Source organism: Kogia breviceps, chromosome 8 (assembly GCF_026419965.1).
Source record: "Kogia breviceps isolate mKogBre1 chromosome 8, mKogBre1 haplotype 1, whole genome shotgun sequence".
Lineage (NCBI taxonomy): Eukaryota > Metazoa > Chordata > Mammalia > Artiodactyla > Physeteridae > Kogia > Kogia breviceps.
The window spans coordinates 106,767,816-106,786,099 of NC_081317.1; the positions used below are offsets into that span (position 1 = coordinate 106,767,816).

At 37.2% G+C, this 18,284-nt stretch overlaps 1 protein-coding gene across 7 annotated transcripts in view; it reads left to right on the plus strand.

The window, feature by feature from the left end:
• Positions 1–17,348, plus strand: part of PPP2R2A (protein phosphatase 2 regulatory subunit Balpha) — an 87,451-nt gene extending 70,103 nt beyond the window's left edge. For all 7 annotated transcript variants that reach the window (XM_059071733.2, XM_067039912.1, XM_059071737.2 and 4 more), the window contains 7 exons: positions 601–766; positions 6,886–6,998; positions 7,723–7,900; positions 9,936–10,100; positions 11,022–11,191; positions 13,695–13,786; positions 16,348–17,348. In XM_059071733.2, the coding sequence (XP_058927716.1) occupies positions 601–766; positions 6,886–6,998; positions 7,723–7,900; positions 9,936–10,100; positions 11,022–11,191; positions 13,695–13,786; positions 16,348–16,627 (1,164 nt within the window). In that variant the 3' untranslated portion in view covers positions 16,628–17,348. The remainder of the gene's footprint in view (positions 1–600; positions 767–6,885; positions 6,999–7,722; positions 7,901–9,935; positions 10,101–11,021; positions 11,192–13,694; positions 13,787–16,347) is intronic.
• Positions 17,349–18,284: the final 936 nt, after the last annotated feature.

Genomic DNA, 18,284 nt, shown 5'->3' on the forward strand with positions numbered 1-18,284 from the left:
TGTTCATGGGGTGAGGCCTGCTGGGTATTGCTGAATGTGGGCTCAGTGGGTAATAGAGCCCTGTAACTGTGGTCTTGGGTGGGGGAGGTCAGGGTCAGATGTGCTGTTGCATTTATTACAGCTCTTCTCTTTAAGAGTTTTTCAGCAGTGAACTGACCTAAAGGCAGGCATGAGAAAGGGAAAGGAAGAGGACAATACATCATGTTAAGTAAAGGATAGAGAATTGATCCTTAAAACAGTGGGCAGAGAAAGAAGGTGGGCCTCAGCCACCTGTTCCTGATGAGCTTTTCTTAGTTAATCTTTACTTTTTGTTATGTATGCTCAGTAGTCCTCTGTACTGTGTCATTTATAAAGGTAAAGTAATCAGCAAAACGATCATATTTTAATATCACTTTTCCTTATGAATTGGGCCTAATTAGTAGGCTTTATTTAGCTTTTCCTTTTTTTTCTTTTAAGCATTTGTGTTTCTTCCTTGAAAGCCTTTAAATATAAAAAACAATATAATTATATGTAAGATTCAGGGTCTGTTGGAATTGATTATATGTTTGATTAATTTGAAATATTTCTCAACTGGTCCAAATATTTTTGTTTCCATTTTAGAACAAAATCCAGTCTCATAGCAGAGGAGAATATAATGTTTACAGCACCTTTCAGAGCCATGAACCAGAGTTTGACTACTTGAAAAGTTTAGAAATAGAAGAAAAGATCAACAAAATTAGGTGGTTACCCCAGAAAAATGCTGCTCAGTTTTTATTGTCTACCAATGGTAAGTGTAAAGTTTTTCTTTGCATATGCCTAGTATGTACACATATCCTGTAGGATGCTTTCCCCTTTTCAAAGAGGAGTAGTTGTTAAGAGATCTCTGCAAATAGACATTTGGAAATATTTTTTCCCCATATAGAATGTAAACTCTTCTTTTTTGTCTTCCCTTTTTTATTGTCTTTTAGTTTTTAAGTTCTATGAAAGAGATCCTCGGGTGTCCACTTCTTTTAGTCCACACAGTTTGTAGTGAAAAGAATGAGCTTTACCATTGGGTTTGGGTCAGATCCTGCTTCTGCCACTTCTTGGCTTAGTCGCCTTGGGCAGCTCACTAACACTGAATCAAGTTTCCCTCATCTGCAAACTGGAGATGGTAATATCTGTGTTACAGTGCGGTTGTGAGGAGTAATGTGATGACTCCTAGTGTACATAGTGAGTGCTCAGTAAATATTAATTTCCTTTCCTCTTCCTTTTTAAGTGTGCCTAACTCTCCAAAGAGTATTTCCAACTGTAAATACAAAACACTCTGTCCAAGGACGGCCCCCATTCCAGGATACTCTCTAGGAGAGCACTCTTCTTACTTGATCCTCATCCAACAAGGACACAAACTGGAGTTGACTCATTGCCTTCTTCCCAGCAAGCCTTATGGCTGTAAGAAGATGCTTCTTGTACGGTTTTGTTTGTTCCGGAAACGTTATTAAGTGAGGGTTAGAATTATATAATGACTCTACCAGAATTTAAAGTCCTTTATGACAGGTTAAGAAGTGGGTCATTTCTTTTGTTCTTCTAAATTTTTTTCACATGAGTTGTTGCGACCTGGTTGATCGCTGTGGATTTGAGTCTAAAGAGAAGCATTAGAGTGATTGAGGGGTACGTCCAGGTGTTCTGGTTAGCCATAGTCTGTAAAAATTTAGATTAAAAGTTTTTTGAGGCTGGCACAAGAATTGGGGAAAACCTCTCATTTTCTCATCCCCTCGGTGTTAATAAAATCAGATTTTAGCACCTAGACCTCACCATTCTTTAGCACTTGCAGAATGTAAACTCACGTGACTTTGGGGGTGACCCAGTAGACAGTATTAAGTGCTGCCCTCATCCACCTTAGGCCTTATCACCCATGTATCCAATTATTGGAAATGCATTCCCCAGAATGATGCCACTAGCTGACAACGTAAATGTTTGCTTCCTCTTAGATGCCGATTTTTCTGATTGTCAGAGCTCTCCCTAACAAGTCCATTGAAATCTGTACCATCTGCCCGCTCTCTTTTCACATAAATTGCATTCCCCTCTCTTCTTACTAAAAGAAAAATAAATAGAAATAATGACTTAAAGCTTGTAACTTAGAGCATCCTAGATGGAGGTTATATGTTTACTCATGTCACATGTTGGCTTCTAATCTTGGTTCAGTTTTAATTTACATAGGTAACTAAGTTATTTCAAATAGCTCTTCAGATACTGCTCTTTGACACAAATAATATGTAATTATACCATTTACGTAGTTTCTGCTTTGGAAGTAAATGTCCCAGGAAGTGTGTTTGCTTTTAGTAATTTTGGTAGTTCACTTAAAAAAAAAAATTAATTAATTCTTGGCTGCGTTGGGTCTTTGTTGCTGTACATGGGCTTTCTCTAGTTGTGGCGAGCAGGGGCTACTCTTCGTTGCAGTGTGTGGGCTTCTCATTGCGGTGGCTTCTCTTGTTACAGAGCATGGGCTGTAGACACACGGGCTCAGTAGTTGTGGCTCATGGAGTCAGTACTTGTGGCACACGGGCTTAGTTGCTCCATGGCATGTGGGATCTTCCCGGACCAGGGCTCGAACCCGTGTTCCCTGCACTGGCAGGTGGATTCTTAACCTCTGCACCACCAGGGAAGTCCCAGTTCACTTCTTACAGGCTAAATCATTTTACTTTTTATAGAGGGGAATTTTTAAAGTACAAGCTGAAGCAGAATAATGAAGCCCCATGTCCCCAACAGCCAGCTTCAACAGTTCTCAATTCATCACCGGTTGTGTTTCTCAGGTACTTCTCCTCCCCCTCCTTCTCAGTATTCTTTGGAAGCAAATCCCATTTCAGTTCACTTATGGATTAAATCTTAAATCTCTTTCAGTTCTTATTTATATCCACACGTGTCTTCCATGCAGGTTTCCATGTGCTCCTCTGTGATTTGAGATAAGGCATCATTTAACCAGAAGAGCCTTTCTAGACACTAAACTCTACAACAGCTCAGTGGAAGGAGAAACCACTGGAAATTGCAGTGGTTGGGTCGGGTTATGTGAATCTGTAATATTTTTCTGTGGACAGAATCAACAGTGTTTCCCAAATAGGATTACTGTGTAAATTTGAAAAATCATTGATTAATAATACAAATTATTTTAAAGGACACTACACAATGCATTGTAGGCTTTTGTCTTTTTGTTGTTAATGAATACTAAGTAAAATACAAATTTTGGGATGGGGGCTGTATTTTTTGTGCTAAAATTAGAGTCCATTTTGGAAGGCTAGAACAAGTATGGACATCTTACAAACTGCTATGTCTGGGTATGGTGAGCTAGGAGAAGGATGAGAGGAGTAGGACTTAAACATCTGTATCTGAAAAGCTTTATTCTTTCAAAAGAGAGAAAGCAAATATGGAAAAATGTCAACTTCTGTTAAATTTGAGCAGTATCTTTCTGTTATTTCGTATAGTTTTCTCTGTGAGATATAGCATGATAGTACCTTTTCCCCCTACACGTAATGGGTCTTTATACTCACAAAAAGATTAGACACTACTGGGGAGGGCTTCCCTGGTGGCGCAGTGGTTGAGAGTCCGCCTGCCGATGCAGGGGACACGGCTTCGTGCCCCGGTCTGGGAGGATCCCATATGCTGCGGAGTGGCTAGGCCTGTGAGCCATGGCCGCTGGGCCTGCGCGTCCGGAGCCTGTGCTCTGGAATGGGAGGGGCCACAACAGTGAGAGGCCTGCGTAATGCAAAAAAAAAAAGACTACTGGGGAGAGCGGTGGAAGATAGGACCAAACGTTCCAGCTTTGAATAACCAAAATTAATCTTACTTTCATCTTTTTATTGGCTTTCCACAGTCATCACAAACTGTTCAGTGTTTCCCAGATTGTTTTTACTTAAATAATTTCATAGTCACCTTCTTATAACTTTATTCACTTAATGTTTCTTCAAGTGGTTTTATACTCTTTCTCTTTAACCTTCTTTTTGCCTTTCTCTGAATTCTCAGTTTCTCTACATTGCAAAAACATCCAACTCTAATCTGTTGACCCTGGGTCTTTGAATATATGAATAATACAAAGTTCACTCGTAAACAGGTTGTGTTTTAACAGCTTATTATTAAGAAGCTTTTTGGATTTTATGTAAAAGCTGCACACCCACAGAGGAGAGTTGGTGGCATGGTTCTCCCTGGTCTGACCCTCTGGTGAGGGGGGCGCTGGGGTTTTGGACTTCTTTAGTTATCAGTGTTCACAGTGCAGGGTAACACTGCAGAGCAGTGATTCTTAACTCTTTGGAAACAACAGTTCTCGTTGAGGACTCTAATAATCCCCTTCACAGAAAATGAGTATACTCACATAATCTTGCATGCACTTTTATGGAGTTTGATTATTCTCATGTACCTCCAGCAGTGGACCAAAAACTCCAGATAAAAAGGTCACTACTGTAGAGCATAAGAACTTTGATTTTTAAAAAATTCCTGACCTGCCTTGTTTCCCAGGCACTGCACTAAAATTGTCTAGTACTTCTGGATCCTTTGTTTATGCCATTAACAGTTTTTAAAAGTCTCTTAAGTTACAAATTTTATCACTTAAAAATTTTTGTTTTGAAGTTTAATTTGTTTTAAAAATCTGTTTGCCCAAGTTTTTTTCTTTTTCTTTTTTTTTTTTTTTTAGAATTTTCTTCCTATAACACTACTAGGAACCACAAACACTAATTACATCTTATTTCAAATGTTTGATAAGTATATCGTGATTTCTTTATTTGGATCTTTAGTAAGGATGAAGAATTTGAACAGGCCATAAGATAATCATGGGGATGTGTATGTGCGGGGGGGGGGTGTCATCCTTATCATATTTAGGTGATAATTTCTCCCAAAATGTAGAATTCAGGCCTTGGCTCATTTATATTACAGATTTGGGGACAGGTTAAATATTCTAAAATATATCATTCTTTACCTAAATTATATAAATATATATAAACTAAATAGCACAGAGAAAACACATATAACTTAACTGCAATATAACTGAAAAACAAGATTACAGAGGGTTCAGATGAAATACTAGGTTGCAAGTTAGTAAAATTAGCAGGTTTTCTCTGTGTGCACTTCATCTCGGCAAAGGGCACCCACAGGGGCAGCTTAGCATGCTCTTCTGCACCAGGCAGAGAGGGGTGGCCAGGCTGAAGGAGTCCCTGCTACCTCTATGACAGAGTTCTACGGTGCCTTTATGCACTGCTTTTTCAAATTGTGTTATACCCATTTGCTTATAAAGGGCCATTAAGAATGTGATACAAGTGTAGTTTCAGGATTGTAACACAGAGCATAATATTAAATAAACGTGCTTGAGTCCATAGTGATATAAATGGTTGATTGAATAAATAAATAAGTGGGGAGAAGGAACGCTTGTTACAAAGGAGAATTACAAATAATATGTGGACGGATATTCCTCCGTGCAGGGACTGTAACTTAATTGTGCTTTTAAGTGTAGACTAGACTTAGTGACTCACTTCCAAAGAATAGAGTATGGCAAGGGGGAAATAGAGAAACCTGGCAGTTACTGCCTTAACCAAGTGATCAAATCTAACATCACCAGTGGAAAAGTCACGTTGGTGCTGTGTATACACTTGCTTCGCCTCTGGGCTCTTCCTAAAAACCCATGATCCCAGTCTGATCATGAGGAAAGAGCAGACATACCCAGTTGTGGGACATTCTACACAGTACCTCACCACTGCTTCTCAGAACTGTCAGGGTGAAGAAGACTAAGGAAAGTCTGAGAAATTGGTAAAGTCAGAGAGGCTAAGGAAGCTTGACAACTAATACAGTGTTATTTGGATCCTGGAACAGAAAAGAGGCATTAGTGGAAAACCTGGTGAAATCAGTGTCAAGTCTGGAGTTTAGTTAATGGTAATGTAGAATGTTAATTTCTTAGCTTTAACAAATGTACTGAGGTTGCATAAGATGCTGACATTAGAAAAAACTGGGTGAAGGGTATATGGAAACACTCTATGCAACTTCTCTGTAACTCTAAATTTACTTCAAAATTAAAGCTTATTTTTAAAAACACTATATATTCTTTCTTTTTTTTTCTTTTAACATATTCTTATTTATTTATTTATTTACGGCTGCGTTGGGTCTTCGTTGCTGCGCATGGGCTTTTTCTCTAGTTGCAGTGCGAGGTCTTCTAATTGCAGCGGCTTCTCTTGTTGTGGAGCACGGGCTCTAGGCGCGCGGGCTTCAGCGTTTGTGGCGCACGGGCATAGTTGCTCCATGGCATGAGGGATCTTCCCAGTCCAGGGATCGAAGGACTTGGGGACATATGCTTTTAATTGGTAAATTATTTTCAGGCCCTGTTACTTACTTGAATTGAATCCCTGATGCAACAGAGGAAAAGAAAGATTTTAAAAACAGATCCATCCAGACCTATGAAGAAATTTATGGAGTCTTTGGTAGCATCTGCTAGGAAGTGTGTGACCAAGGGAGATAGATATTCTTTATCATTTTTATTCTAAATAGTAGGCTATTTTAACTGACTTTGTTGTTTGTGTAAAAATTAAATATTAAGCATTATATATGTATGTTTGTATATATGTACAGACATATATGTGTTTATATATACATAAATATACAATTTTTTTCCTCTAGCTTTAATTATTTTTGAAGGATAAGGAACTGGCTGTGACTTGATTTTAATATCAAGTGGAATTTTACGAGTGCCATTAACATAAATGTGCAATTTCTGTACTGTTTTTCTATGTATGGATGTTTTTATTCATCTGGTAGTAGGAAATTTGTTTTCTATTAAGTCAGATCAGGGATTTTATTCTTGGGATACAAAATGGTATGTTTAACTATATCTTAATGTGTTCTTCTTCTATCAGTTTTAATCTTTTTTTTTGAGGACTTTCTTTATTTTCTCCCCAGATAAAACAATAAAATTATGGAAAATCAGTGAAAGGGACAAAAGACCAGAAGGGTATAATTTGAAAGAGGAAGATGGAAGGTATAGAGATCCTACTACAGTCACTACACTACGTGTAAGTACATTTAAAAAAAAAAAAAAAGGTTCTAATTCTGATGAAGTGTTTTGTATTCCTGTTATATATTATAGATACTCGGCAGAACATGAATAGGAATAATTACAGTCTGCTCTTTCCCAAGATTTGGTAACCAGATAGAACATTAATAACTCAAATTTTAAACAGACCCTGATCTACAGAGAGGTTTCACTGTGGTCAGGGGCTGAACCAGGACTCAGCACAAGCCTGTGTTTTATACTGTGCCACCATACTCTCTTTTGCTCTCATGGTTTGATTGTCAGCTGTTAGAAGGTTAAGTTTCAAGGTTAACTTTCTTTGGAGATCAAAAAAGTAGAAATGGACTAAATCTTCTAGTTGCAGTCAAAAAAATAACAAGAATAGATGCTTTGAGCTAATTTCCTTTTTAGCCACTTTAAATTATAAACATTTATGAGCTTTGCAAGTCTTTCAAGAAAAAGATTGAAACTGGGAAAAACTGCAAATTCTCATAGTACTGCTGTCTGTAAAAGAAGGTAAATTTTGCAGATTTTTCATTTTTCTTCCCATTTTAACACTTTAAATAAGCAGTCAACATCAGTTGCTGTATAAAACAAAATCTATGTAATATTATACTGTTTTATGTTCCCTCAAAAACTGGAGTAATGAAGTGTTCTGGACCTTCAGTGCTCCTGTAAACAATAAACATTTTGTAATCATGGTTTTTCATGTGTCTTATTGACAGGTGCCGGTCTTTAGGCCCATGGATCTAATGGTTGAGGCCAGTCCACGACGAATATTTGCCAATGCTCATACATATCACATCAACTCAATTTCTATTAATAGTGATTATGAAACGTATTTATCTGCAGATGATTTGCGGATTAATCTTTGGCACCTGGAAATTACAGACAGGAGTTTTAGTATCCATTTGGTTTCTCTTTTTTTGGTGTTTGGTGAAGAATGCATGTTGTGCCCATACTGGATTGATTTTCATCTCTCCTTAGTGTGTTTCGATTCTTTTTATAGTAGTTTCTTACTTTATACCATTTTTTCTTTGTGTTTAAGTGATTAAACACTGGCTGAAGTTATTTGATAAAAAGCATAATGTATCAATTTAAAAATTGGATTCTTAGAATTTTAAGGAATTCATCTGTTTGTACGTATGAAAATAGAAAATTTTTTAAATAGCTGTTTCTTGTAACAGAAACAAACACATGGAGTATTATTCTTAAAAAATGTTTTTAATTATAAAAATAAGATTGGAAAAAGAAATTCATACAAGTCATGATGCATGGCAGTATAAATACTTTCCCAAACCTCATTTTCATTTTTACGTTACCCTCCTGAAATTTTTCTGTGCATATACAGTGTGTGATATATGAGATATATACACACACATATACTATATACATATAAATATAGAAATGTATATATATGTTTGTTTGGAAGTATTTAAGTTCTTGATAAATGTTAGTTACTGTAACTAGTATTAATGTTTGTCTTTCCAAATAGGTATCATTTGAAAAATGAACACTCCACCATTATTCATACTCCACCAGTACAGGCACACCTGTACCGGTGGCTGCTAAAGGGTGGAGGAGCTGTGGCAGCTTCTTTGAAATAAGACAACAGCGAAGTCTGCCACGTCAGTTTTGACTCTTCCTTTCACGAATGATTTCTCTGTAGCCTGCAGTGCTGTTTGACAGTATTTCACCCACAGGAGAACTTCCCTTCAGAACTGGAGCCAGTACCCTCAAACCTTGCTGCTGCTTTATCAACTAAGTTTATGTAATGTTCTAAGCCCTTGGTTGTCCTTTCAACAGTTGACTAAATTCACCATCTTGTGGGCACAGTTCATGGCACCCCAAAACAGTTACAGTAGTGACATCAAAGATCACTGATCACAGATCACCATAACAAATGTAATGTAAAAATTTGAAATATTGTGATAATAACCAAAATGTGACAGAGACACAAAGTGAGCAAATGCGGTTGGAAAAATGGTGCTGATAGACTTGCTAGATGCAGGGTTGCTACAAAACTTCAATTTATTAAAAAAATGCAGTATCTGTGAAGCTCAATAAAAGCGAAGCACAATGAAATGAGGTATGTTTATAGTGTATAAAAGAGCCTGTTTTCCTATACCTTTACCTTTAGCAGTCTAGTTAGTGAAAACTTGGCGGTTTTTTTTTTTTTTTGCGGTATGCGGGCCTCTCACTGTTGTGGCCTCTCCCGTTGCGGAGCACAGGCTCCGGACGCGCAGGCGCAGCGGCCACGGCTCACGGGCCTAGCCGCTCCGCGGCACGTGGGATCTTCCCGGACCGGGGCACGAACTCGTGTACCCTGCATCGGCAGGCGGATTCTCAACCACTGCGCCACCAGGGAAGCCCAAAATTTGTCGTTTTGATTCGCTTCTTTCATCCTGAGTAGATTTGAGCATGTTTTCATATTTATCAACCATTTATATTTCTTTTTGTTCTTTTGCATATTTTTCATTGGATTTGCCTATATTCTTATTGGAATTGCTTTGTTTTTAAAGCACCTTTTTGACATCAAGTAAATCAGCTCCAGTGTTTGTGTGCAGTTTCCCTTTTTTGCCGCCTTTCAGATTTTTCCTTCTGTTTTGTTTGGAGTGTACACTGAGTTCTTAATATTTAGGAAGATGGTGTGTCAGTCTTTTTTTTTTTATGGCTTCTGGGGTTTGTATCATACTCAGAAAAAAAAAGGCCTCTACATTCTAAGGTGATTTAAAATTCGCCCGTGTTTTCGTCTCAGACTTCTTTTCAAGCATTAAGAGTTTTGATCCCTCTGGGATTTATACTCATGTAAGTAGTAATATGCAGTTTAGAATTAATAGTTGTGCTTAAGTCTATGAATGAATTTTAGATTTGAAAAACATAAAATTATGCTTGACCTTTTTTCTAAGTGGAAATTCCTTAATAAAATGCTGTCCAGACATTGTGGATATCAAGCCTGCCAATATGGAGGAGCTGACAGAGGTGATTACAGCAGCAGAATTCCATCCAAACAGTTGTAACACATTTGTATACAGCAGCAGTAAAGGAACTATTCGGTTATGTGACATGAGGGCATCTGCCCTCTGTGATAGGCATTCTAAACGTAAGTTTATTGCATCTTGTTTTCAAATGATAACATTTTCTATTTGTCTTCAGACATGGTAACTAGATTTATATAGGTTTACAAGTCTTAAACCTCCTGTTCCCTTTGGTAAGCTGCCTGACTCGACATGAGGGATTATAGGTTATTCTACTGGAAGAGCATAGAAGGCTGTCTTGGAGGCATGTCTGTTGAGTCCCAGTTGATGTATTTTTAATGGAATGCTATTCTTTGGGAACTTGGGTTGGGTTCTCCAGTCCTGTATTCAAGTAGAGCAGTTCCATTCTTCCCTGCCTACCTTCTCTCTTTTGCTCCTTCCCTTCCTTTCTTCCTTTGTTTTGAGCTTCCTAGGAAGATTTCTTCTGAGATGAGGTTTCTTTGGCTTAAACAAGTTTGAAAAGTACCAGGTTAAAAAAAATTAAAGGATTGCATTATTATCTTCAAGTTGTTGAAGATTTTTAAAACTCATGAAGATTGGTACATGCTGCTTATCAAAATAATTTTACCTGGCCACTAAAAAAATAAAATGCGGGTATGAGTTGGAATGGTGAGGATGGTGTGTTTCTCCTGGTGACGGTACAGGCAAAGGCAGTGAGGTATATGCAGGACCTCAGATTGGTGCACTGAAGTCAGACATCTTGAGTGAGTCTGCTTCTGCTGAATTAGCCAAATGACTCTGGAAGGTGCTGTGCTACATACGTCCTTTTGCATCTTCAGCTTCAGTACTAAGTCACTCTCATTCTCTTAAGAAACTCTCAGGGAAGGTATGTTCTTATAGCCAGAGAGATGTTTTTCGGTTCTTTATTACCCTGCCATTTTTAGCTCACTCTTAGGAAGTTGATGAATGGTGTTTTGAGTAAATGCTTTGTCCAAGCCAGAATATTTACAGATTGCCCTCAGCCCTCCTATTTTGCTTGTTTTTAGTGTTTGAAGAACCTGAAGATCCGAGTAACAGGTCTTTTTTTTCTGAAATCATCTCTTCAATTTCTGATGTAAAATTCAGCCATAGTGGTCGATATATGATGACTAGAGACTATTTGTCAGTCAAAATTTGGGACTTAAATATGGAAAACAGGCCTGTGGAAACATACCAGGTATTTGCAATTTTTTCTTTCAGTGAGTATTTAACCTGTTTACTTACTTTTAAGTGTTTATAGAGAAGGATTTTGTATGCTATGTGTTAATCCCAGTACAGTGCAGTGCGTGTTCACCATTAGGCTTTTCCCTTCAGAGATCCATGAGTATACCGCCTTTCCTTACGTTAAATTTATATATATACTTCTATAGATTGTGTTGTCTATTCAGTTTTAAAGTGTAAAGCTACCAGTTTACCGGTAGTTATTACCGGTTCGGTAATAACTTTTTTCCCCTGTTATCTACATTTAAAGTGAGGATGGAATTACGGTCTCTATCAAGGTCTGGGGGAAGAGGATTGGGGAGAATGGTCAGTCCTAGTCGCGGTGTCCTGGATGGAGTCTGGATCGTGCTAGTTGAACTAGAGCTTAACTTTGGTGTGCCCAGTCAAGTGAACTGGCATTCTCCTTTTGGCTAATAACTGTTGTCTTAACCTAAAGGAGAAGGGCTTGTGAGAACCCAGCAGATAGCTTTAGGAGCTGCCTTTCTGTTGTAGCATGTCAGTTCTGGATTCTCTTCTTGTCAGCCAAGCCGCTACTGTGGAGCCCTTTCTTCTGGAGAAGAGAATGAAGATGTGCGCAGCTGGGAACAGGGTCGGGGGGGCCAGTAGAAACCTGTGTTATGCCCTAAGCCGCAGTGTAGAAGACATTTAACACTGCTTTAGGAACACAGAATTTATAAATGGCACCTTCTTTACATCGTATGTTCTCAGTAAAATTAGAAGGATGTTTCTCAAACTTTTTAATCCTCTTGGACAAACATGAACCACTTAAGAGTCTCCTTAATGGTATTTGAAATTTCAAAATAAATGCTCCATTGAAACAACAACAAAGGAATACTACACTGCTTTGTTCTTAAATTACATTTGTGTGACGGCCAAGATGCTGATCTGTCTCCTGCTGGTCCTCACCGCCACCACTGTCACCACCACCAGCCCATTCCCATTGAGAGTAATTGATCTGAACCTTAACTTCATGCTCTTGCATTGTTTGGTGAGAAACCCTGTATGTGCACTCTAAAACTTGGCTGAATTATCATAATTTACCTATTTTACCCGATTCGCAGTTTTTCTACCTATGCTGTACTAGATTAGTGATCGGGAGTAGAGTCACATCATGCTCAAATGTAGCATATGCAGATTCAGCTATTGAATATGTATAATTGGACATTTAAAATGACTTTAGGTTGTTTCATAGAGAATTCTAAGCATTGAGAAGGTACCTACTTTAAAAAAAAATTTATTTATTTATGGCTGCATTGGGTCTTCGTTGCTGCACGTGGGCTTTCTCTAGTTGCAGCGAGCGGGAGCTACTCTTTGTTGCGGTGAGTGGGCTTCTCATTGCGGTGGCTTCTCTTGTTGCGGAGCATAAGCTCTAGGCGCGCGGGCTTCAGTAGTTTTGCCACGTGGGCTCAGCAGTTGTGGCTTGTGGGCTCTAGAGCTCAGGCTCAGTAGTTGTGGTGCACGGGCTTAGTTGCTCTGCGGCATGTGGGATCTTCCTGGACCAGGGCTTGAACCCATGTCCCCTGCATTGGCAGGCGAATTCTTAACCACTGTGTCACCAGGGAAGTCCCAAGGTACCTACTCTTTTCTATCATTACTTCTTTTTAAGGTTCTCTTTAAGTAAAAAAGAAAAGTGAGATAGAAACTTGTTTTTTTCCCCTTATGATCGCAACAAATACTTTGGAACTGTCCTTTGTAATTTAGTAATATTTATATAGAATTGTATCATTTCTCAGAATACGTTTTATGCAACTAATTTATTTTCTAGTTGATCCCTTTGTGAAATACTAGTGAGTAAACAGAATTATACTTCAAAAAACAGAGCTACATTTTCATTAGCTTTGGATATTGTATAAGTAATAACAAGTATATAAAATATTTCCATAATACATACCTGGAATAACCATATAATTTATTACCAAATTAGGGCAGGGTCATGCAATGCATAACGTATGCACTTAATAAGATATTGTAGGCTTCAGTTATTTATGCCCCAAAAATGGTAGTTAAAAAGGAAGTAAAGCCTTATTGCATGTTTTTTATCAAATTAATGGGCTGAAAATCAAGTGTTAGCAAATTCAAATATTGCTATAATATTCTTTAATTAGTCTCTTATTTATGTCAGTTTTAAATGTGTTCTGGCCTAAATATTTCAGTCGAGCTTGTAAAGAGTGACATGTGCCATGCCCAGAAGGGTATTTTTCTCTATTGTATGAGAGGAAAATGTGTGTTCATGGAAGGGGGATCAGATGTCTGTGAAAGGATAAAATACCTTTACTGTTTCTCAGAGAACTGAGTTTTTTGTTTGTTTGTTTTGAGAATTGAGTTTTAATGAGATTCAAAGGTATGTATACGTGTTCGTATATGCCTTAAAAAAATACAGACTTGTTAAACCATTTTCTAATTTCAAGAGCAGCAGATCTTAAGGTGTTAGCTAAGTATACATATGTTTTTTTCCCCAGGTGCATGAATACCTCAGAAGTAAACTTTGTTCACTATATGAAAATGACTGCATATTTGACAAATTTGAATGTTGTTGGAATGGATCTGACAGGTAAATTGATTTTAATTTGAACTGAACCTCTTATTCAAATTGAATTTCATTAGAGGAGAGAAATTTACTGTTTCACTCCTAGTATGGTTGCTACGTTTACTAAAGGCCAACCTGTTTTTAAACTGACATAAATTACATTTCCCAACTTCATTTTCCCTAGGGTTTCCTTGAAATAAATTTAGTAATCTTACAGCAGTATTGGCAGATAAAAATTAAACATTATGTTTCACTAGTAAATGTGAAAGTATACCAGAAAATTCTAGATAGAATCAATTATGATATAAATTTTAAACTTTTCCCATTTATGAACCAGATCAATCACATTTTTGACATGCCAGTGGTTAAAATGGTGAAATTTCAGTTTGGTTGTTACTTTGCTATTAAATTGTTTTTAGAAATATTTAGGCAGTAGATACTTCATTTGCAGCGTTACACACTGGTTTTTCCAGGTACTACATTAATACCTCATAGAAGAGAAGAGGTAATTACCATGTCTTATTTTAACCATATTACCGTGAGTAATTAAGCTTTTTATAATCCACAACTTGGCACAGTATGATTCCTTTTTACTATGTCATCAAAATGTGTACCATTATTTCAAAGGATAAATAAGTCTTAATCATTCCATTTTTAAATGTCAGTATTTATCATTTATTATGTTCCAATAGAACAGACAATAGTAAAAGAAAACATAATTCTGGAATTATTAAACTTGCTTTCAAGGTACTCATTAGAGTGTTTTATTCAACAATAGTTTTATTGTTGAAGCTTGATATGAGTCAGGTTTCATGGTGCTTTTGAAGATAGTAGAACTTGGATAATTTATCTTTTGTCTGATTTTTAAAATTGTTTTTATCTGATTATAATATGAGGCCCTGTAGGCTGGCCACAGCACCCCGGGAGTAGGAGCAAGCAGGCTGCGTCTCTGAACGCCACTGCTCACCCGGAGGCCTCACGGAGACTGGAAAGGGAAGGCCACACTGAGGGAGTCGGACACGGCGCGGTGCTACCGCCGGCTCATCCTCGTGGTGTTTAAACATCGTGTTCCATTGTCAGGAAAAATTGTTTATTTCCCTTAACATAAAAAAATTTTTTTGAAAGACTCTCTCCTATATAATGACAGTAGAGGCATCTAAAGCAGAAAAATTTGCATTGATGCAGTACTGCCGTCTAATCCACAGATCCGCATAAATAACACGAGTTCTCTCAATGATGTCCTTTCTAGCAGAGAAAAAAAATCTGGTATCCAATCCAAAAATATATGTTTCATTTAATTGTCACATCTCATTAGTCTCCTTTAATCTGGAAAAGTTCTTCATTCTTCCCTTGTCTTTCATGGCCTTGGCTTTTTTGAAAACCCCAGGCAATTTATTTTGTAGAATTTTCCTTAATTTGAGTGTTGTCTCATATTCTCTCGTGTTTAGATTCCAGTTATGCATTTTTGGCAAGAATACCAAAGAAATGCTGGCTAACAACACCTTTTAAAATAGCATAGACTAGGTGCCCTAATCCATTAAAACCTCACAAATTCAGCTAACCTGGGGATCCCAGCCTAAACTACACAAATTATTTTAAAAGAAATACAGTTTTGTTACCTTCAGGTATATGCAGCGACCTGAGTTTGGTTAAAATGTTGTGAAGTGTCCTTTGGGAGAACTGACATTAATGAATAGGTCATAATCATTTGTATTTAATATGTGACCCTGTATAATGTTTAATATTTGTAAATATTCAGAGATGTTTTCAAGCATTACTTTAAACAGTTCCCGGTGTCCTATAATCTTATTTACAATAATAATTTAAACCATGTGGGAAGGATGTAAGTAATTTATTAATGGTTTCAAACGTGAAGTTTTGCTTATTGGGCTGCTTAGCAGATGTTGAGCCGTGATGGATGGCGAGTAGGACTGACACAGAAGTTGTCTTAGGAGGGCAAGAATGTGGTGCCCCTGCAAACTGATACTATTAAAAATATTTGTCAAAAAATACTTGCTTAAAATATATTTAGTGTTATAGGTTAAACGATTTTCTGTTAATAAAAGTTGTATATGCTACTTTCTTTATATACTCTGGAGCAGTTTTCTTATAAGCATACATAAGACGTTATTGTCTGAACCAGACAGTGTCCTGGGAACATAAATAGCTTATAATGTACATCATAAATAAAGCATTGGTTTCTTACAGAAAGCTGTATACCATTGTTTTGTTTTTTGTTGTTGGCTGGTCGGTAGAAGCTGGCTGGTCTGGTTTGTTGCATAGACTGAAGTTGCAAAAATATTCAACTAAGATAATTCCGTACTACTTACAAGCTTTACTTGAGGATGCTTGCAACTTTGGTGACGGCGTTGGTAGTCATGAAAAGGAGTCATTAATAGAAAATCAAGGTTACTAATACTATATTCCTAGTTTATTCCAGTGATTGTTCCCTGGGTTGGTGTCAGCCGCCCCCTCCTTAAATCCAAATCTGCTTGAAGTAGCTCGCTCTTTGGAGTACTAGGCAAGGTTTCACCAATGAAAACTAATGTTCATTATTTGACTTAGTGCTCTGTCTACTTTTACAGTGTTGTCATGACTGGATCTTACAATAATTTCTTCAGAATGTTTGACCGGAACACAAAGCGAGACATAACCCTAGAAGCATCACGGGAAAACAATAAACCTCGCACAGTTCTGAAGCCACGCAAAGTGTGTGCAAGTGGCAAGCGAAAGAAAGATGAAATAAGCGTTGACAGCCTAGACTTCAACAAGAAAATACTTCATACAGCCTGGCACCCCAAGGAAAATATCATTGCTGTAGCTACTACAAACAATCTGTATATATTTCAAGACAAAGTGAATTAGGGTTGGCATTCCTAGCAGAAGAGCCCACTTCCTGCTTAGTTGAGATAGTTGAATCTAGCATTCATACTTAAAAAAAGAGAGAGGTCCATTGTGGCGCCCCTTTTCCAGTGTTTGACAATGTGCCATTCGACAACACATTTTTAATAGCTACATGGAGAAAGCTCTGTGGGTTCCTCCCTGTGGTGTTCTCCATGTCTGCTAGCCATTTAGGTAAGGGTAGGGCACTTTTAATTTAAATGACTTCTTGCACCATCTTGCCTAATGGACTAGATTGGACTGTATCAACATTGATTTACTCCACTTTTTATGCCTTCCATTGTGATGACGTCAAACACAGTGAAAGCCTTCAGTCATGCTTATGGGATTTAATTGTGTATCCTCATTACTGTATCATTTGTGGGGTACACCCCCTCCCCCCTTTTTTAAATTAAATACAGCTCATTCTTACTGTGGCTTGTAGCATTCCTCCTCTTCTGGCCTCCTGGACTCTTCCCCTTCATCTCTCTTACCCTTGCCCCTCCACCCAGTCTTGGTGGTGGTATAAAAAAGGAAAGAACGAAAGCACACAAAACGAGTCAGTTGGGGTCAGTGGTAAAGGGGGTATATGTTGCGAACAAATGTTTTAATAACAGTTGGCTGTAATCACTCCTTGCCGTGTCTGGCACTGAAAATAAGGAAAAAAAAAAACTACTACTGAATAAAAGTGACAAAGAATGGAGAATCTGGTTTTCTTTTTCTTTTTAATCTACCCCTTTAAGCCAATATTTTGTGTCATAGCTTTGGGTGCAGTGAAATGAAATGAGGTTCCATTGTTTTATGGGTATTTTTGTTAATTATTTTTAACGAGTGTTCTTTTACATGGAAAAGGAGAGGTATTGGTTCTGTATGAACATGTTTTGACTATATATTGATATTACTAAGGATATCATGTTCTATACATGCTACTAGAAATTTTTTTTTTTTTACTGTAGTTATAAGGGTATTGGATACACTGTATCTACACTTAATTCATTATCTGTTAATGAAACTGTTGTAAATGGGAACCAAATTTGTAGAACTTCATTTTTAAAGACCTTAACGGTGCTTAATTTTATTTTTGCGTTACTAACTACTAAGTCAAAGTCTTAAACTTTTTAAACAAGTTAAAACTTACCATAAACCATAACATAAAACTATCCTCAAGTGATTTACATAGATAAAATTGACACTGCACTAAATTTTTTTTCTTGTATTTTACTGCTATCAAATCTGAATGAAATGTACTTTGTCATAGATGTTTTTCTTTTATTTTTGGTTTTCCAAAGCTATTAATGTTAAAGACAAACTTTAAAGGTACACTGTTCCGAAAGTGCTTAATGGATTCCAACAGCTGCCTCAAATAAAAATTTAGTAATATGTATATGACTACATTTTCCCTAAATGGTGATACATTATCCAAAGATGAAGAGTACCCCTATTTTTAATAGGTAGAATGAACGTTTGTGTCAATCTTGCAGAAGCTTTAATGGAGAAAGAATGACCTTTATTTTTAAAAGGTAAATGAGTAGGCATTTATATTAGAGAATGGTAGTATATTTTGGTTGAGCAGTAATATACAACCTTGAATTTTAGAGGACTCTGAGTGCTTCTTATTATTTGTCCACTACCTTACTGTTCT